General features: G+C 42.5%; 1 protein-coding gene across 5 annotated transcripts in view; it reads right to left on the bottom strand.

The window, feature by feature from the left end:
* The window catches only part of KIF2A (kinesin family member 2A), a 102,084-nt gene that overhangs the window by 40,564 nt on the left and 39,463 nt on the right, over positions 1–22,057 (bottom strand). For all 5 annotated transcript variants that reach the window (XR_008848050.1, XM_056541167.1, XM_056541181.1 and 2 more), the window contains exons 6-11: positions 15,726–15,826; positions 14,655–14,750; positions 12,632–12,686; positions 7,867–8,029; positions 3,009–3,099; positions 2,150–2,213 (exon numbers count right to left, since the gene is read on the bottom strand). Coding sequence is in view for 4 of the 5 variants with exons in the window: in XM_056541167.1 (XP_056397142.1) it covers positions 2,150–2,213; positions 3,009–3,099; positions 7,867–8,029; positions 12,632–12,686; positions 14,655–14,750; positions 15,726–15,826 (570 nt within the window). In the remaining variant the exon portion in view is untranslated. The remainder of the gene's footprint in view (positions 1–2,149; positions 2,214–3,008; positions 3,100–7,866; positions 8,030–12,631; positions 12,687–14,654; positions 14,751–15,725; positions 15,827–22,057) is intronic.

Genomic DNA, 22,057 nt, shown 5'->3' with positions numbered 1-22,057 from the left:
TTACAACACCTGTCGTTCTAAGCCCAGCCCTCAACCAGATCAGGCTGCAGAGGGCGCAAAGGTGCCTGATTGGATGCACCCCAAGCCCCTCAAGCAACTGGCTGTAGAGGCCTGGGAGAAGGGGAGGGATCCTCACAGGACTCACCTGTGTTGGTCACCGTATCGCGCGCTGTGGGGAGAAAGGGGGGCGGAGCTGAAGTGTCCAGGGTGATGACCCAGCCAGAGCGTGCGCACCACTCTGATAGGGAGGTCAGTGACCTCTGGTGCGCACGCTGGAACACAATAGGCCGGCGGGAGAAGTGAGAGGGAGCCCTGTAAGAGCATGCGCCAGAGGGAGAAGTGAGCGAAGCTCGCGCCCAAACATACAGGCTAAAGCCGCGGCCTAAATTTATTGTCCTCCCACGCTCCGGCCGCCCCAAGCTGAGGGGAGGCCGGAAATGAAAGTGTGAACTCCAGCCAGCGCTACTCTACAGCTGGTGCTGAGGGAAGGTGCGGGCGGAGGTGCTGCCCAAAAAGGAGAACTGGCAAGGGAGGAGGGGGAGATAAAGAAAACGTGGGCCCCCGATGCAGCGTAGCTAGCTACGGTAGGTGCCAGCATCTCCAAGAGAGTGCAGCACAGAGCGCTGCACATGTGGGACCCCGGCTCCCTACAGTATAATCATGCAGGCATAGTCATGCATTAAAGGGGTATTCCAGGCCGAAATTTTTTTTTTACATATATATCAACTGGCTCCGGAAAGTTAAACAGATTTGTAAATTACTTCTATTAAAAAATCTTAATCCTTCCAATAGTTATTAGCTTCTGAAGTTTTCTGTCTAACTGCTCAATGATGATGTCACGTCCCGGGAGCTGTGCATGATGGGAGAATATCCCTTGCATGATGGGAGAATATCCCCATAGGACCTGGACAGCTCCCGGGACGTGAGTCATCAGAGAGCAGTTAGACAGAAAACAACAACTAAACTTCAGAAGCTAATAACTATTGGAAGGATTAAGATTTTTTAATAGAAGTAATTTATAAATCTGTTTAACTTTCCGGAGCCAGTTGATATATAAAAAAAAGTTTTGGCCTGGAATACCCCTTTAACCCCGTAAGGCTCCCCTGTCCCCACGTGCTAACCCCGTAAGGCTCCTGCAGAGAGGAAGCACAGCCCCACAGAAGAATAAAGATAGGATCCTTGCCCGATAACTGGAAAGGGGAAGAAAAGGAGGAAGGGGGAGGAGGGGGGGCATACTCCCCTGAACTGCCAATACTCACCTGCACATGTCTTCAACCAGCTAGGTGTCATCTGCATCATGCCAGGCTGCATCAGCAAGAGTAGCAGGGACTCTGGGGGGACCCGGACCCAAGGTGCTACCCCTGGCGAGATGGGGTTAACAGCACATACTCTATGCCCTGTGCCCCTTCATTGCATAAGGAGGAACAGGTAGAGCCATACTCCTGAACCCCCACCTGAAAAAGGAAAACAAAATGGAAGAAAAAAAACCCAACTATACTAAAAACTAAAAGGAATGGACCAGTCTGGAGAACTCCAGATCTGTGCCTGCCTCCTACTGACACTAAACTAAAACTGGTTTCCTCACGGCAGGTGGGCAGGTATATCCTGCCAGGGAGGAGTCGACTTTTTTTGCCTAGTGTCAACGCCTCCTAGTGGCCAATGAAGAGCAACCGAGAAAACTGTAAATATGACCGCTAGGATGAGGAAATTCTACAGATCATCCTCCAGAGAAACAGTCACGAGAGGGCAACGTGTATGAGGAGTTCAAATTGTGCAGACAAACTTAAGAGGGCCAAGTAGTTCTTTACCATATGTGGTGCCAAATGCCTCTTTATTTAATTTCCCGTCAAGCACTGACAGTGTATAGCAGTGAACACAGAGAAACTAGATAGCAAGCCCGGACAATAAACCCAGAGTACTCATATAAATAAGTTCTAAGAATGGTAGTGGCTCCCATACATATTAGACAATCAGCCAGAAGTGATAAAATCAGCAGGGTAATATAATATATAATTTAATATAATAATATATATGGGGAAAGGGAGGGGAATAATCCTTATTGACTCCATATTCTAATTCATATTCTTATACTTCATTATCCAGGGACAGATCAAAGATTAGGTAATGTATTACCCACTAGTAGACATACCTGCAAGTGCATATATTCCTTTTGAACAGTCTTGATTTTTTCCAGAAAAATCACCACCCATGGTCTATAATGGAAAACAAGAAAAAATAAATATAGGTTTTTAACCACTCAATATTTAAAAGCCTAGCCAAAGACCTAAAACCAATTCTGTCCATTAACTCCTGTAAGACACATGACGATGCTTCACTGTGACGCTCTACCTATATTGCTTTGAAGGAATATGCATTGAAAAACTATGGTGAATGCCCACGATATATGCAATTATACGGCATATCACTGCATTTGCTAACCTTAGACCACCATTGTAAATAACAATACAAGTTTTTTTCTTGTATCTGTATGGACATCTGCAGCAGGCTGAATTGACCTATAGCACAAGAACAAGTATGTGTATGCACAGGATCATTTACTGCCAGGTATACTGAAAATGAAGCGTAACAGTCTCTAACTTGGGTTATTTTCCCCTTAAGAGTTGGGTAATCAGGAAAAATTGATTGTATCCACCTCCCTTCTTAAAGGCAATGCTTTCCTTTGGGGAAACATACTTCTAAAAAGCATTGAATACATGAGAATAGGCTGGAGTAATGAATTCAAGCACTCCTACAGAATAAGCCGTTGGCTGTCCGGGCATGCTGGGAGTTGTAGTTTTGCAACAGCTGGTGGCACCATGGTTGGGAAACAGTGACCTACGGTAAAGAAATTCATTACACAAACAGATCAGATACTAATCTGACAACCCTAAATGAGTCGTGTTCATGTACCTGGCACCATCTACACTCAAGTCATAACCTGCTTTCTTCCTTTACACGCTGCACTTTTAGATCCTTAATAAAAAGTAATGAGGCTTATTATTACGTACATGAGTTTTCCCACTTCCAGTCTGTCCGTATGCAAAACAAGTGGCCATTCCTCTTTCAAAGATGGTTTCTACAAGAGGTCGAGCAGTAAACCTAAGGAAAAAACATAGAAACATAGAATGTGTCGGCAGATAAGAACCATTTGGCCCATCTAGTCTGCCCAATAATCTGAATCCTATGAATAGTCCCTGGCCCTATCTTATATGAAGGATAGCCTTACGCTTATCCCATACATGTTTAAACTCCTTCACTGTATTTGCAGCGACCACTTCTGCAGGAAGACTATTCCATGCATCCACTACTCTCTCAGTAAAGTAATACTTCCTGATATTACTGCAGAAACCTTTGCCCCTCTAATTTAAATCTATGTCCTCTTATGGTAGTTTTTCTTCTTTTAAATATGCTCTCCTCCTTTACCGTGTTGATTCCCTTTATGAATATAAAAGTCTCTATCATATCCCCTCTGTCTCTTCTTTCTTCCAAGCTATACATGTTAAGGTCCTTTAACCTTTCCTGGTAAGTTTTATCCTGCAATCCATGTACTGGTTTAGTAGCTCTTCTCTGAACTCTCTCTAGAGTATCTATATCCTTCTGGAAATCCGGTCTCCAATACTACGTAGAATACTCCAATACTCACCAGTGCTCTGTATAGCAGCATGATCACTTCCCTCTCTACTGCCAATACCTCTCCCTATAAACCCATGATCACTTCCCTCTCTACTGCCAATACCTCTCCCTATACACCCATGAGCACTTCCCTCTCTACTGTGATTACCTCTCCCTATACACCCATGAGCACTTCCCTGTCTACTGCGATTACCTCTCCCTATACACCCATGATCACTTCCCTCTCTACTGTGATTACCTCTCCCTATACACCCATGAGCACTTCCCTCTCTACTGCGATTACTTCTCCCTATACACCCATGAGCACTTCCCTCTCTACTGCGATTACTTCTCCCTATACACCCATGAGCACTTCCCTCTCTACTGTGATTACCTCTCCCTATACACCCATGAGCACTTCCCTGTCTACTGCGATTACCTCTCCCTATACACCCATGAGCACTTCCCTCTCTACTGTTAATACCTCTCCCTATACACCCATGAGCACTTCCCTCTCTACTGTTAATACCTCTCCCTATACACCCATGATCACTTCCCTCTCTACTGTGATTACCTCTCCCTATACACATATGAGCACTTCCCTCTCTACTGTGATTACCTCTCCCTATACACCCATGATCACTTCCCTCTCTACTGTGATTACCTCTCCCTATACACATATGAGCACTTCCCTCTCTACTGTGATTACCTCTCCCTATACACCCATGATCACTTCCCTCTCTACTGCCAATACCTCTCCCTATACACCAGAGCACCCTGTGGCATTTCCTGCTGCTCTATTACATTGTCTTCCTATTTAAAGTCTTTTAAAATAACAACCCCGAAATCCCTTTCCTCAGATACTGAGGAATTATTTGGACTGCTGTTGGTAACCATAATCTGTCTGCAGCCCCGTATAACACTATAAAGTTATGTAAGCAAAGGATGATAAGATCAACATTCAAGACAGTGTTTCCCAACCAGTGTGCCTCCAGCTGTTGAAAAACTACAATTCCCAGCCGTTGGCTGTCTGGGCATTCTGGGAGTTGTAGTTTTGCAACAGCTGGAGGCACACAGGTTGGGAAACATTGATTCAAGAGGTCACAAATTCCTCCTGCAGAACACACCTGGCATGAAGTCACAGTGTTGAGTTCTGCCGCCTTCACTTTACCAAAGATTAGACCCAGCAGTAACTTATAGAATTGTCAGAGGAGCCGTGTCCCCATAGCAGCATAAGCTCAGTAGTGTAAACCTACCGTGTTCTGCCAGTGGAGATTTGGAAGCGCACTGCAAGCTCAAAACCACAATCCTACTCTATAGATGAGGGATTTACTCAGCTTTCCACAGATATTAAGAAATAATGAAATCAAATGAAGCTTGGATCATATAATAAACACAGCTATTGTGTGTCGGCCAGGACAACGTTTAACCCCTTAACCCCTTAAGGACTCAGGGTTTTTCCGTTTTTGCACTTTCGTTTTTTCCTCCTTACCTTTTAAAAATCATAACCCTTTCAATTTTCCACCTAAAAATCCATATTATGGCTTATTTTTTGCGTCGCCAATTCTACTTTGCAGTGACAGTCATTTTACCCAAAAATGCACGGCGAAACGGAAAAAAAAATCATTGTGCGACAAAATCGAAAAAAAAACGCCATTTTGTAACTTTTGGGGGCTTTCGTTTCTACGCAGTGCATATTTCGGTAAAAATTACACCTTATCATTATTCTGTAGGTCCATACGGTTAAAATGATACCCTACTTATATAGGTTTGATTTTGTCGCACTTCTGGAAAAAATCATAACTACATGCAGGAAAATTTATACGTTTAAAAATGTCATCTTCTGACCCCTATAACTTTTTTATTTTTCCATGTATGGGGCGGTATGAGGACTCATTTTTTGCGCCGTGATCTGAAGTTTTTATCGGTATGATTTTTGTTTTGATCGGACTTTTTGATCACTTTTTATTCATTTTTTAATGATATAAAAAGTGACCAAAATACGCTTTTTTGGACTTTGGAATTTTTTTGCTCGTACGCCATTGACCGTACGGCTTAATTAATGATATATTTTTATAGTTCGGACATTTACGCACGCGGCGATACCACATATGTTTATTTTTTATTTTTTTTACACTGTTTTATTTTTTTTATGGGAAAAGGGGGGTGATTCAAACTTTTATTAGGGAAGGGGTTAAATGACCTTTATTAACACTTTTTTTTTACATTTTTTTTGCAGTGTTATAGGTCCCATAGGGACCTATAACACTGCACACACTGATCTCTAATGCTGAGCACTGGCGTGCATTAACACGCCTGTGATCAGCATTATCGGCGCTTGACTGCTCCTGCCTGGATCTCAGGCACGGAGCAGTCATTCGTCGATCGGACACCGGGGAGGCAGGTAAGAGCCCTCCCGGTGTCCGATCAGCTGTTCGGGACGCCGCGATTTCACCGCGGCGGTCCCGAACAGCCCGACTGAGCAGCCGGGTCACTTTCACTTTAGAAGCGGCGGTCAGCTTTGACCGCCGCTTCTAAAGGGTTAATACCGCACATCGCCGCGATCGGCGATGTGTGGTATTAGCCGCGGGTCCCGGCCGTTGATTAGCGCCGGGACCCACGCGATATGATGCGGGATCGCGGCGCGATCCCGCTTCATATCGCGGGAGCCGGCGCAGGACGTAAATATACGTCCTGCGTCGTTAAGGGGTTAAAGGGGTACTCCGGTGGAAAACTTTTTTTTTTTTTTTAATGAACTGGTGCCAGAAAGTTAAACAGATTTGTAAATTACTTCTATTAAAAAATCTTAATCCTTTCAGTACTTATGAGCTTCTGAAGTTGAGTTGTTCTTTTCTGTCTAAGTGCTCTCTGATGACACGTGTCTCGGGAACAACCCAGTTTAGAAGCTAATCCCCATAGCAAACCTGGGCGGTTCCCGAGACAGGTGTCATCAGAGAGCACTTAGACAGAAAAGAACAACTCAACTTCAGAAGCTCATAAGTACTGAAAGGATTAAGATTTTTAATTATTATTATTAATTATTAGAAGTAATTCACAAATCTGTTTAACTTTCTGGAGCCAGTTGATCTATAAAAAAAAAAAGTTTTTTCCTGGATAACCCCTTTAAGGTTTTTCTATTTTTGCACTTTCGTTTTTTCCTCCTTAACTTTTAAAATCATAACCCTTTAAATTTTTCACTTAAAATTCCATATTATGGCTTATGTTTTGCGCCACCAATTCTACTTTGCAATGACAGTCATTTTGGGAAAAAAATCCACGGCAAAACATATTGTAACTTTTGGGGGCTTCCGTTTCTACCTAGTAAATTTTTCGGTAAAAATTACACCTTTTCTTTATTCTGTAGGTCCATACGATTAAAATAATTCTCTACTTATATTGGTTTGATTTTGTCATACTTCTGGAAAAAATCATAACTACATGCAGGAAAATGAATATGTTTAAAATTGTCATTTTTTGACCCCTATAACTTTTTTATTTTTCCGCGTACGGGGTGGTATGAGGGCTCATTTTTTGCACCATGATCTGAAGTTTTTAGCGGTACCATTTTTATATTGATCGGACTTTTTGATATTTATAATACGCTGTTTTGGACTTTGGAATTTTTTTGCGCGTACACCATTGACCGTGTGGTTTAATTAACTATATATTTTTACAGTTCGGACATTTCGCCACGCGGCGATATTTATTTTTATTTACACAGTTTTGTTTTTTAAATGAGAAAAGGGGGGTGATCCTTACTTTTATTAGGGAAGGAGTTACATGATGTTTATTAACTTATTTTTCACACTTTTTTTTTTTGCAGTGTTATAGCCCCCTCTAGTGGCTATAACACTGCACACACTGATCTTCTACACAGATCACTGCCATGCATTAACATTGGATTTCAGGCTTGGAGCAATCAATCGTTGATCGGACACGGACCCTCTGCTATCATTCCAGCTGATCGGGACATCGTGATTTCACTGCGATGGTCCAGATCAGCCTGACTGAGCTGCCGGGAGTATATTTTTGTTCCTTTGAACGCCGCGTCTACAGAGTTAATAGCGCGTGGCACAACAATTGGTGCTGCACGCTATTAGCCCAGGGTCCTTGCTATCATTGGCCGCCAGGGTCGACCCGCTATGATTGCGTGACCACACGTTATAGACTGGAACCGGGCATGCAGGTACGCCCTGCTTCCTTAAGAGGTTAAAACATAAAACATGTCGGTGACTGTATAGCTTAGTTCCATACCTGTAGACCATTTCATTTGGTGAGGTTTCATCAAAGGCATAGTCAAAGCGAAACGTTTGGTTTTCTAAGAATCTGGTGAGGTCCACTTTTTGCTTAGGTTCATGTACCATTACCACATCTTTACTAGGAATTGTAATGACATCCAAGTCTTTCACACTGTTCTCTGTAATAGTAAAAGTGACAATTAAGCTTCATACTACACGAATAATAAACAACAAAAACAAGACAACTAGTCAGAAATATGGGCAACTGTTATGGATCGGGGGGGGGGGGGGTATTGGTGTGGCGGTCAGCTCTCCTAATATATCTCTGTTCTATAGAATTCTAGTAAATACTTATACAACAAAATTCCACAACTTTGAAGCATGCGTTGTGGATCTTAGCTCTTTGCTGTTTTTCTATTATTCTTCTTGAAAATGTATGAATAAACTAAATACTGGGCATTACCTGCTGCAACATGTGCCCCTTGTTCAATCAGGTGCTAAATGTGCCAGGCTGGTAGAGAAAAGGGGAATAGTAATAAAGGGCATGACAATTCTCAGGCGCCAGGTCGCCATAGCAACTGAGAATTTCATCTTTGCACCTAAAATTTTATCAGCCCTGTGAGCAGTTGTGATCTGCATCCTGCTAAGAAAATCCAGAGCTCGAAACAAAGCATGTGAACTGCGGGAGCAGAGGGGTTAAATAGGTATTCTGGACAAAGACATCCTATCCAATACCCAAAGGATAGGGGATAAGATGTCTGATCGCGGGGGTCCCGTCGCTGAGACGCCCGCCGATCTCCATGCAGCATCCACATTCTATGGAATGGATGGAGCGTGGCATGACGTCACAAGGGGGTGTGGCTTGACGTCACGAGGGGGCGTGGCTTGACGGTACGAGGGGCGTGGCTTGACGTCACGAGGGGGCGTGGCTTGACGTCACATCTCCAGTCCCGGAAACACAGAGATTTTGAGAATGGAGCAGCAGCCCCGCATAGACTGTGGGTGCTACACAGAGATTGCGGCGGGCCCCCTGCGATCAGACATCTTATCCCATATCCTTTGGACAGGGGATAGGATGTCTTTGGCCGGGAATACCCCTTTAAATGTCAACTCGTAATCTAGTTCACCCACATTATAACCCTGTGTATTAGGTTTAGGGCAGGTGCACCGACTGTCAGTTTCACTTTAACTATTTATTTACCTACTTCATTGACTTATTCACAATACTTCCTTGAGGAATATTTTTGCACACAGCAGTGTTATTTCACAGTGCAGGAAGAATGCATAATTTATACAAGGACACAACAGCCTATATTTTTTACAATAAAAAAAATGCCTTTAAAATTGTTCCATAAATGACATCATGACCCAGTGAGGGTGAGGCAAGCCTGAGGCTGCTGTATAATAAAGGTTATCATTTGTGAACTTGTCTCGGCCCTGCGACTTCCCATGTCCCTGCTTGTGTAACAAACTTATGAGCTCATTGTCTGCAGGAAGGATATAGGATAAGCAAGAGGAGCCAACACCCCCTAGTGGAAGCAGCATACACCCACAGTCTTCTGTGTCCCCCAATAAATCCAAAAAAGAGAAAGCTAGAGGTGGTATGAGCGGCATCTAAACACTGTGCTTGATTTGATGCCCTCCAAGCCCCCTATAGTGCCCTAGAGTCAGCACTGCAAACACCAATAAGACCATGTTCACATCTATAGCATGAATTCATATTTCTTTTCGATCTTAGACACAAAAACAAAACAACCTGAATTCAAGCTGCGATAAATACATGACGTGACTGACACCATCATTGCCAGGTAGACCCCACTGTCTTGTAATAGGGTTTGTTTGGTCATGGTGCCTGATATTTTAACCCCTTAAGGACTCGTTTTTGCACTTTTGTTTTTTCCTCCTCCCCTTCTGAAAATCATAACACTTTCAATTTTGTACCTACAGACCAATATAAGATAGGGATCGACCGATATCGGTTTTTTAGGGCCGATACCGATAATCGGTGGAGGCGGTGCATTATCGGCAAGGTAATTGCCGATACCGATAATGCCCAAAATCGTGATTATCGGCCGATAATATCGGCCATACCGATAATCGGTCGATCCCTAATATTAGGGCTTGTTTTTTGCGTCACCAATTGTACTTTGTAATGATATCACTTATTTTATAACAATCTGCGGCAAAACCCCCAAAAAAAAAAAAAACTCATTTTGCAACTTTTTAGAGCTTCCGTTTCTACGCAGTGCACTTTTCGGTAACAATGACACATTATCTTTATTCTGTAGGTCCAAACGGTTACAAGACCCGCCGCAGCGCAGACAGGTAAGGAAAATAAACAAAACTATAAAAAGCAGGGAAAGGGGGAATGATGAGGGAGGGGGAGGAAGGGAAAATGAAAAGTGAAACTCACTTGTTTTCTCCCGCACTATACACAGGTACTGGTGGATAGTGCGGGAGACGCTGATTTAACGGTAGGGCAGATCCGGACAAGGTAGGGCTCATTTTAATCAGCGTCTCCCGCACTATCCACCACACCAGTACCTGTGGATAGTGCGGGAGAAAACAAGTGACAGAGCAGGGAGGAGACACCGCTGGTCACTGATTTAAAGTGGCCGCGGCCGTGCTGTTAATACTTAATAAGCAGACGCTGCTGCGGCCGCTTTAAATCAGTGACCAGAAGACTTATCGGCGTATAACACGCAGGCAGACTTTTTGCCTTAAATTTAAGTTTTAAAAGTGCGTGTTATACGCCGATAAATACGGTAACTACATGCACCGAAATTTGTATTTTTAAAATTGTCATCTGACTCCTACAACTTTTATTTTTCCGCATACGAAGCTATAGGAGGGCTCATTTTTTCCCACCGTGGTCTGCAGTTTTTCTTGCTACCATTTTAGTTTTGATGGGACTTATTGAATTGACCAAAAATGCTAAATTGGATTTGGATTTTTTTACATGTGCGCCATCAACCATAGCTACCCTTATATTTTAATAGTTCGGACATTTACGCACACAGCGATACCACATGATTATTTTTAATTTCATCATTTTAAAAAAAATAGGAAATTGGGGGGGTGGGAGGTGATTCAAAGTTTTATTAGGGGAGGAGCTTATTCACATTTTTTACAAAATAAAATAGCACAGCAGTGATCAGTGTTATCGGTGCTGCTCCAGCCTGAGCAATAGATCACCGATCAGACGGCGAGGAGCCAGGTAAGTGCCTTCTTGCCGTCCTCTTAGCTGATCGGGACATTTTGATTTTGTTACGATAGTCCCGATCAGCTCCACTGAGCCGCTGGGATTATCGCTCTTTCATTTTAGAAGCCACGATCAACTTTGATCGCAGCATCTGAAGGGTTAATGCCGGGCATCGGCCCGATTGCTATTTGCCAGCATTAACCCTGGATCTTGGCTGCTGATAGCAGTTGGGACCCACCAGGTTTAAAGTGCTCCCCGATCGTGAGAACAGTTTAAACCCTGGCAATGGGACTCAGGACATACAGGTACACCCTGAGTCCTTAAGTGGTTACTAGGAAGTATAGCACTGCACAACCAACTATTCTTTGTCTAATATGGTGAAATATGTGAAGAAGACTCTGAACGGAGCCTACAATAAAGCAGCGAATAGAGTCTATGTATACTTCCACATTTATGGGTTAAGGTGCTGGCCTACACAGGAGAGTATGTTCCAAAGCAATCTGCCAGGACTGAAGTAATGTTATAGGTCAGCATGAGTGTCTAGCTGAATCCGCCTGCCATCATAAACGGAGGGTAGGCAGTCATTCTCTGACCACCATCTGGTTGATACTCACTCTTAAAGTTAAAGACTTTATGGTGGTGCAAAATAGCCATGTACTTGACAGCTTGGAGGCACCCTAGTTGGGAAACATTGCTCTAAACATTGCTCTAAAATACAAACATTGCTGACCAAATTGTATTTTTATTGACAACCCAATGGCTCAATATGTGGACCACTAACATAGGTTTACACAGCACATAATACATTCTAAACCAGTGTTTCCCAAGCGCGGTCCTCAAGTCCCCCCAACAGGTCATGTTTTCTGGATTTCCTTAGTCTTTCACAGGTGATATAACTGTGATGATGCCCGATTCACTGACCAGAATTATATCACCTGTGGCAGACTAAGGGAATCCAGAAAACATGACCTGTTGGGGGAACTTGAGGACCGCGTTTGGGAAACCCTGTTCTACACCATGACTGTTCTTGAAATGTGCCCCCACTGTGAAATGTGCAAGTCATTTGTATACCCCATAAAAAAAAAAGCGCAGGTGCTCACTTTCCTAGTGTGCTGCATGGAAAAAATGTTTTGAGGTGCGATATATATATATATATATATATATATATATATATATATATATATATATATATATATATATATATATTTTTTTTTTTTTTTTTTTTTTTTATTTTTTTTTTTTTTAAGTATAAACTCTGTTTGCATGTTTTTAAATGTGAAACATGTTTTTAACGTTTAACCTGTGGAATTGGACAGGAAATAAACACACAGCAAAACAATCTAGAAAACTGTGTGCGGTTTTTGCCATGCAGTGTTTAGACACAAGGCACATTACTGCTGTGTGTGAACCCAGCCTTAATCTTATGAGCTAAAATGAACGACAACTCCTCCAGGACCCTTTTTTACTAGCAATTGATGGGTGACCCCACTGAAGAAATCTAATGTGGCTCTACGGCATGCTACAGTGGAAGCTAATTTTATATCAAACCCACAGATTCGCTATGTACTTTAGTCCTTACCTTTCTTATTTAGCGGACGCTTCCTAACACACACACAAATTCGATGCTCATCAATCTGCAAAAAAAAGAGAAAAAATATAACATCATAAAGTGTTGATGTCAGATCCAGCAAATAAACATTTTTTTTTTTTTTTTTTTATATATATCACTCAGTACCTAATCCTGACCATGTACATCTAATTTTTATGTGTCTAGCACCTTTATTTTTTTTTTTTATTACACATTTTAATTTAGCTCACTAGTGTGAATTCCTCCCAAAGGGAGGGGGCGTGGCCTCACTGTGCAGGTCTCCGCCCTCCCCTCAGGATGCTGTCTGCTCACATCTCCCCTAGCATTAGCAAAACTACAACTCCCAGCTTGTCCTCACTGACAGTAACCGGACACAAGCTGACAGTGGGAGGATTTTTCCTCTAGCTGTGAGCCCTGCGCTCACAGCTGTCAATCAAGGAAGTGTGTCCATGACATAGGTGATGACGCATGGACACAGCAGGACTAGTATGTGTCCAAGCAGGCAGGGGGGGAGGCAGTTGTTTGACTGGCATTTTCAGTATGAAATACTGAAATTTTTCTAATTAAAGCAATTGCAAAACCTATTGGTTTTGCATGCTTTACAACATATCAAAAGTTTTTGTGTCTGACAGTGCCCATTTAAGTTGTGAAACAACTTTTGGGGGGGGGGGTTGGGAGTTGTTTTTACACAGTGCACTTTACGGTAAAAAAATTACATGTTATCTTCTGTAGGTCTGCAAGATTACAACGATACCCAATTTCTATAGGTTTTCTTTTGATTTTACTACTTCATTAATTAGCAATCATTTGATTGCTAGTTAGCTGATAGGGACCACTGCAAAGCAGAGGTCCGGAACAGACCCACAAAAGTCCCGGCACCTGTCACTAGAGGTGGCTCTAGACTACGTGAGGCCTTAGGCGAAACTCAAACACAAGCCCCTCACTGTCGAGATGTTGCAATGTAGTGTGGGTTGACAGCACCTTGGGCAAGGCAAAGTATTGAGTGCCCGCACCACTGAATGTAAGTAAATGATGATGCATGCAGTGCTGCTCACCAGGGGCACACACAGGATTTTCCCAAGGGTTGGGGTATAGAAACAAAGCAATCCCTCCACACCAGGTCCATGAAAGGAGATGTGTCGACCCCCGCACAAAGCTGCCGCCGACAAGCCCCCTCCATGTAGCTCTATGGGAAAGCTGGATATTTATGAGCCCTGTACCCTGTGCAATCAGACACTTATCCCTCATCTGCTTTACTCTTTTAAATACCGGTCCTCCTCTCCCCCTTAAAGACCTCTCCTATCCCCTTAATTTAACTCTTCCTCTTCTGTTGTAATGTCCCCCCACCCCATTAAGACCATTTTTCTTTCCCCAGTTATTCTGCTCCCTATAACATGCCTGCCATCCCTGCCTTCTCTTCTTTCTGCCCTGCTGTGGGCCATCTTGCTACATCTTATCGCGCGCAGCCTGCATTAGAAGCTCTGACACAAGTACGGGAGTGGAAGCGGCTGCAGTGGTAAAGTACAGGATGTACTTTATGAGCGGGGTGCAGAGTAAGGCGGCCGCGAGGCCCTTGCCAGTGCCTCACTTTTAGGTGCCATTATCGGAACTGATCAGGACACCTTAAAAGGATAATGAGGTTTACATAAGCGTGACTGCTTGACTTACCAGGTATTAAACAAGCTGAGCTTGATTCATAGTCCCCTGGCATGCAGATGATATATCTATATATATATATATTTAGATTTGTTCTGCGTGGAGAGGTTCAGGACATCTAAAACTCCCCTTAGACTAGTGTTGCTGAAACAGTGTGCCTACAGCTGTTGCAAAACTACAACAACCAGCATGCCAGGACACCCTGACTTTCAGAGCATGCTAGGATTTGAAGTTTTGCAACAACTGGAGGAACAATGGTTAGGAAACACTGCCTTAGAATGTAAACAAAATTACAAATTTTCAGCATAACAGAAAATACAAAATTATAGTCATGCTGCATTGTGGGATTCTAACTTACAACATCTGCAGTAGTTAAAGGCCGGTAATCCAAACTTCCTCTGAAATCTCTTATCATACACATAATTTCATAGTTTGGGGTTGTGGTATCAACTTCCTAAAATATGAGAAAAAAGTGCATTAAAAAATAGTTCAATCTTCAATGACTTAACATGCTAATATGTATATAACCCAGGGATCATATAAACCTGGCACCACTCATGGAGGCAAGGTTTTTGTCAGCCCTGTCCATCCTTAAACAAAAACAGTGCCTCCATTCCTGCACTGTTCTCTGTTCTGCCTGTGGTTGGCGGTCTAGTTTTTCAGGAGCAGCAGACGACAGGTGAACGCCAAAGCCAATCAGAAGCCTTGGCAGTGATGATCCGTACTTGGGAGAACGAATGGTCTTGACAAGGCTGCTGATTGGTTACGGATGTCACGTGACACTGTGCCAACCATAGACCTCCAGTGTTCAGCATGGCCAAACGGGGGATTAGCATGGGAACGGAGGCAGAGGTAAGTTATACAGTTTGTTATTTTTAAGCGAAAAAGACTTATGACTGGGGGGAGATGACGGCACTAATGACTGATACACAGGGAGAGATAAGGGAACAGTAATAACTGGCACAGGGGTGGGCATAAGGGGACAGTAATGACTAACACACAGAGGGAGATGAGGGGACAGTAATAACTGTGACACGGAGAGAGATGAGAGGAGAACTAATGACTGATTATATAACATGAAGTGTGACATCCAGGCTCCTAACTTTTTCTGATTGCTCCTAGATTCTTAACAAATGTTCCAGGCCCTGATATAACCTAAGACCTCACCCCCTTGTATACAGCATTATCCATGCAAGTCACTCTAGAACAGCAGGAAAGAATTTTTGACATATTCATCATGGGCCAAGATTCAGTTCATGGAGCTATACATACAACCATATATCCACTCTGCTTCAGTTCTGCCTAATTTTCATATTCAAGAGAAAGAATAAAAAGCAAGCTTTATCTGGCAATAGAGAGGCATGGATGTGACCGGTCATACGGTTATACACATGACAGCTACAGTGTAATGGCCACTCTCATTCCTCACCTGAGCTCTCTTCTCTCGCAGTTCTTGCTGTTGTAACCGTCTTCTCTCTCTCTTTTCCTGAAGCTTTTCTACTTCTTTCACACAATTAGATTTTCTTCTGGCTGGTATAAGGAGAAGAATAGGAATCACCACATTATACAGATACAATATTTATATGCTATAGAAAGCCTATACTAATGAAAATATTCATCAGTCACTCATCTAAAGTAAAATACTGAATAACTCAAAGAAAATACCATGTGTCACAATGACAGTGATAGCAATGATGCCAAATATGCCAATAAAACACCAAAGTATCCATTCCCAGCCTGTCTGCCATCAATATGAACATTTTAGACCTTTTACCTGACAGTTTAGCATTACTGATTCTTCACTATTATTTACCACCCCCTTACATTACAGTATGAAGCTCAGAGGGGGTTTTGCCACTAAAAACCTCTGTAGCATATTGGTTAGATATGTCAATGTCAGACAACAGGTGCATGTCCAATGCTCCTTCCAGCAGTCCACCTGATCAGTCCCTTTCTGATTGAGGAATAGCCGTGCGCCTGACACAGGAAACTATTAAGGTACTAAATTAGATTACCTCCCTTACTTCCAATTTACCTAAAAGGAGATATCTGGCAAAAAATAACTTCGCCCTTATTCACAGGATAGGGGATAAGTAGCCAATCGTAGTGGACGGGACCCGACAGTGAGGAGCGTGTTCTGCAGCAGGGACGCGCTCCATTCATTCCTATGGGAGAAATGAATGGAAGATGACACGCGCTCCTCTCTAAGAGTGTCGGGGTCCCGTCCCGTTGATTGTGGGGGGCGGCAGTGTGCTGATCAGCTACTTATGCCCTATGCTGTGGATATGGGATAAGTTATATTTTTCGCTTTAAATAGAAAAGGACCACACATTCAAGGCGGCTTCTTTGGTATTAGGGAAGAGAGGATAAACCTCTCAGGAATACATGGGGGGGGTCTTGATGATCAGACCAAACGGTAAGGATAGGAATAAGTATTCGCTAAAAGTGGGAAAAAAATTTAGGGATTCGGTCATAGTAAGAGTGATAAAAGCAACAGACATCTTTGCAAGTCTTTTATTTTTTATTTTTATTTAGAGCATTTCAAGTAATATGTGGAATAAAACATCTGCAATTCATTTTAAATAAAATAAAATAAAAATTTAAAATATTTTTCTTCGGCAGCTTTCATTTATTACAATAAACTGCAAGCTGCTCCATATTCTTCAGTCTCTATCCCAACATCCTGGTGGCTTAGTCTCAGCCCCTCTTCATTCTTGTTGTGAAAACACAACTAGGATCATATCCCGTTAGAATATTAGATGTGTGCCAACAAGAAGAGGGGCTGGTGACTGGGCCAACAGGGAACTAATGGGTGTCAGGATTGAATGGACTTGAAAGGTTTTAGCATATTGGGATACAAAAAGAAAAAGAAATTTAAAACGATTACACAGAAGTGTTTAAATGGTTGCTGGGACAGGGGGAAAGTCAGAAAGAAAACTATAATTACCTAGCCCCGGTTCCCCACACTTCCCGCTATACTGATCTTTTTTTTTCTGTTTCCGAAGAGAGCGCTTTGAGCAGGGCCTGCCGGCTCAGCCAATTACTGGTGGCAGCGGTGTGCAGCCTCGGTCAGCGACTGCCTGAGCAGGCCACTCATGCAATCTGCGCTCATCTTGGAAGAAAAGATCAAAAGACTTAAAGGGGTATTCAAGGCAAAAACTTTTTTATATATATCAACTGGCTCCGGAAAGTTAAACAGATTTGTAAATTACTTCTATTAAAAAATCTTAATCCTTCCAATAGTTATTAGCTTCTGAAGTTGAGTTGCTATTTTCTGTCTAACTGCTTTCTGATGACTCACGTCCCGGGAGCTGTCCAGCTCCTATGGGGATATTCTCCCATCATGCAAGGGATATTCTCCCATCATGCACAGCTCCCGTGACGTGACATCATCATTGAGCAGTTAGACGGAAAACTTCAGAAGCTAATAACTATTGGAAGGATTAAGATTTTTTAATAGAAGTAATTTACAAATCTCACCCTACTGGGTACACAATGAATAAAAAATGAGACAGATGGTTTCTGAAAAAATGAAAATTTTAATAAAAAACAGAAATATCAATCTAAAATAGTAGTTAAAAGATCAGAGCATTAGTAATAATAAACTGTCACTGGGCCCTAATGACAGATAGATGTTGAAGCAACTACCTAAAGAATTATAGAATAGTCCATGGATATTGCTCCGAATTGGACTGTTAGTCCGGCAAAAAAAAAAAAATAGTAGATGTTTCAAATGATGGCACAATTGTTAGAGTGGCATTAGATGGATTCGCTCACAGTTTGTATAGAATGAATGGAACAGTCTCACCCTGGCTGCTGGTTCCGCAATGCGGCGAAGAAATTCTTGTTTCTTCATATTTTTTCAAAACATTGGCAGATATCTGAGAGACCTAATGTTTTGAAAAAATACGAAGAAACAAGAATTTTTTATGTTTTATTTTTTTCACATATTTTTCTTTTTGTATATAACAATCTTTTACTACAAATAATTTTGTATGATTTGAGTCTGTTGAAATTCAGTTGAATCCATTATCCGTAGATCTAAATAGTGTCATATTTCCACGTACTTTTAGCATTTCAGATCAATATGATTAACACCAATTCACATTCTGTATTTATATCTTATTTTCATTTATTTACCTCTTTATTATTCTTTTCTTTATTACAATTTTTTTTCTTTTTATTCCTATCACTCCTTACGTTCAAAACCACATTAGATTTATTTCATAACAACACATTTAAATAGATTCCCAGTCAGCACTGTGTTAGTTACTTTTCTGATAATATCCACAATCATAGGCTGGGTTCACACTACGTTTTGTCCCATACGGGAGCGCATACGGCAGGGGGGAGCTAAAACCTCGCGCTCCCGTATGTGACCGTATGCGCTCCCGTATGTCATTCATTTCAATGAGCCGACCGGAGTGAAACGTTCAGTCCGGTCGGCTCATTTTTGCGCCGTATGCGCTTTTACAACCGGACCTAAAACTGTGGTCAACCACGGTTTTAGGTCCGGTTGTAAAAGCGCATACGGCGCAAAAATGAGCCGACCGAACGTTTCACTCCGGCCGGCTCATTGAAATGAATGACATACGGGAGCGCATACGGTGACATACGGGAGCGCAAGCTTTTAGCTCCCCCCTGCCGTATGCGCTCCCGTATGGGACAAAACGTAGTGTGAACCCAGCCATAGTTCGAATCATACTGGATTTTGACACTAGTATCATTCAACAACTTCAACAAATCACAACTACAATTGTTTTCCTATTCATATACCACTTTTGCAACCTTCATAATAACATTTTTTGGCCCCTATTCACACCTCGGATTACTCATGCGTTTTATTTGTTGATGTCTGAGCCAGTTTTAATGTGTGTATTTCGTTTGTATTTATATCTATACAAAAAAATTTTTGAAAAAAATTTGTTTGATAAGGATCAACTATTAAGAAAGATATTATGATATCTATTGTGTGGTTATATCCAATATTTAGTTATATAGAGAGATTGAGTAAAGTCTTATATCCATATAAAGGTAGTGATTGAAAATCCACTAACCAGATTTTATTTCCAAGTCTATTCCACAGTTTTTCTCTGTCTCCCTAATGAAGGACACGTGTATCCAGTAGATAAAGGATGCATAGGTACTATTTTCTATACTTGACTACTGAAGAAGGGGTCAATTTGAGCACCCTGAAACGCGTCTAGGCCGTTTCATCTGAACAGAGCGATATACAAGCACTACCTTAATTACCAACAACATCTGAACTTTAGCCGGCACGGAAGTTGGCAACCCAAATAACCTGCTGCACTAACTACTGATCTCGCTCACTGAGCCTACCACAAGTCTGCTGCTTCTAGTGTGAGTCCGTTACTGACATCGGTGTTTGCTGACACCACCGACCACTTACGAGGGAGCTCCTTGCCGGAACCCTCCAACTGCCAAGGCATTCACGCCGAGAACATCGCAGAGAATACAGCACTTGTTTCCATTGGCCCGCCGCAGTGCGGAATCAGCAGCCAGGGTGAGACTGTTCCATTCATTCTATACAAACTGTGAGCGAATCCATCTAATGCCACTCTAACAATTGTGCCATCATTTGAAACATCTACTATTTTTTTTTTTTTGCCGGACTAACAGTCCAATTCGGAGCAATATCCATGGACTATTCTAGAATTCTTTAGGTAGTTGCTTCAACATCTATCTGTCATTAGGGCCCAGTGACAGTTTATTATTACTAATGCTCTGATCTTTTAACTACTATTTTATATTGATATTTCTGTTTTTTATTAAAATTTTCATTTTTTCAGAAACCATCTGTCTCATTTTTTATTCATTGTGTACCCAGTAGGGTGATATCCTTGAGGTGTGGTTAAATTTGCATACTTGATTTTTCATTATTTGATCGGTGGGGACCGATTTTTATCCACATTAACCTCGAATATCCCAGGTTGTGAGCTGCACACACAGTCTCTAATTTACAAATCTGTTTAACTTTCCGGAGCCAGTTGATATATAAAAAAAAACTTTTTGCCTGGAATACCCCTTTAACACAGGAAAAGGGGAGCTGTGGGGGACCGGTGACAGGTAAAGATGTTTTTTTTTTAATATATAGTCCCTGATCCAGAGCTAAGTCCTCTTCCCAGATGCACAGGGGACTGCACCTATTCACTTGAATGGAGCTGTGCTGAAGATGTAGAACTGTGCACTGTGGAAGTGAAGACCGTGAAGGCAATGTCCTGACTCCTTACTCAGGATTAAAAGAGGTCCCAGAATGTCTGACCTTTCTGGGAAAAGTTGACCAGTTGCCCATAGAAACCAATCAGGTTGTTTCTTTTATTTTTAAAAGGTCCTCTGTGAAATAAAAGAAGCAATCTGATTGGTTGCTATGGGCAACTTTTCCTCTGCACAGGTTTGGATACATCACCCCTCCCCTATGCCAACACTTTATGAGGTAGGAGTACCCCTTTTAGCAGACAGCCTATGAAGAGGTCACTCCTCCCTTCTTGCCCCTTCCTGCTCTATCCTAACTCCATCCTATAGAACCCCATGAACCTTTCAAAAAGACCACATAAAAGGCTGTCTGGGCATGCTAGGAGTTGTAGTTTTGCAACAGCTGGAGGCACACTGGTTGAGAAACACTGCTCCACATATGTCTAGGAACTTGTCATGTCACGTCAGGGATTATGCCGCTGCTCTCTATAAAAGCCACTGCCGGTCGGCTCTTATTTGCTGATATTCAGCTTTGTATAAACCTCAATGCTATAAACAGTGGTTACGTGAAATCCTGCAGCTAAACCGTAACTAAGCAAGTCTGAAAAAGCCTGGATCAGTAACCTGGAGTGTACACGGTATATACTGATAAATGGATTAATAATCCCTCTTAGTTAATGAGCTGATTAGCATTTCTTCACATCAGTGTTTCCCAACCAGGGTGCCTCCAGCTGTTGCAAAACTACAACTCCCAGCATACCCAGACAGCCGAAGGCTGTCTGGGCATGCTGGGGGTTGTAGTTTTGCAACAGCTGGAGGCACCGTGGTTGAGAAGCACTGCTTCACATTCACATACAAAATGTATGAACCTAGAACCTGACCAACACAGACCCGCAAAGCCTTATTTAACCCTTAAAGGGTTACTCCGCTACCCAGCATCCGGACATTGAGTTCCAAACGCTGTGCGCAGGCTTCCGTGTTCACGCCCGCCCCCCTTGACGTCACGCCCCCTTCATGTGACGTCACGTCCCGCCCGCTCAATGCAAGTCTATGGGAGGGGATGTGACGGCCGTTGCACCCCCTTCCCATAGACTTTCATTGAGGGGGCAGGCCGTGACGTCACGAGGGGGCGGGTGTGAACACGGAAGCCCGCACACAGCGTTTGGAACTCAATGTTCCGGCCACTGGGGAGCAGAGTAACCCTTTAACTGCTAACAGTCTGTGGATTTACATAGCTGCTGATTTCTTCTTTAGTTCACTATACAGTGCTAACTGTAGGGCCATGTTCACACAACTGAATTTCCGAGTACAAATGGGCGGGAAAATTCCTCTCAGAAATTTCATTGCCGCAGCATTGTTTTCAATGGGATTCTGCCGCAGCATGCACTCAGCGAGATTTCTAGGCAGATGTTTCCACCTCGGGAGTTCTGTTTTCAGTGTTCTGTTTTTGGCAGTATACATTCGGAAATGCATTGTCATCCATAGAGAGGCTGCATTTCGCATGTTCCTACCAGTGTTCACTATTTGCGGAATTTCTGCCTGTATTTT

Source organism: Hyla sarda, chromosome 1 (genome assembly GCF_029499605.1).
Source record: "Hyla sarda isolate aHylSar1 chromosome 1, aHylSar1.hap1, whole genome shotgun sequence".
Taxonomy (NCBI): Eukaryota; Metazoa; Chordata; class Amphibia; order Anura; family Hylidae; genus Hyla; species Hyla sarda.
This window is presented reverse-complemented; position numbering and strand designations above follow the sequence as displayed.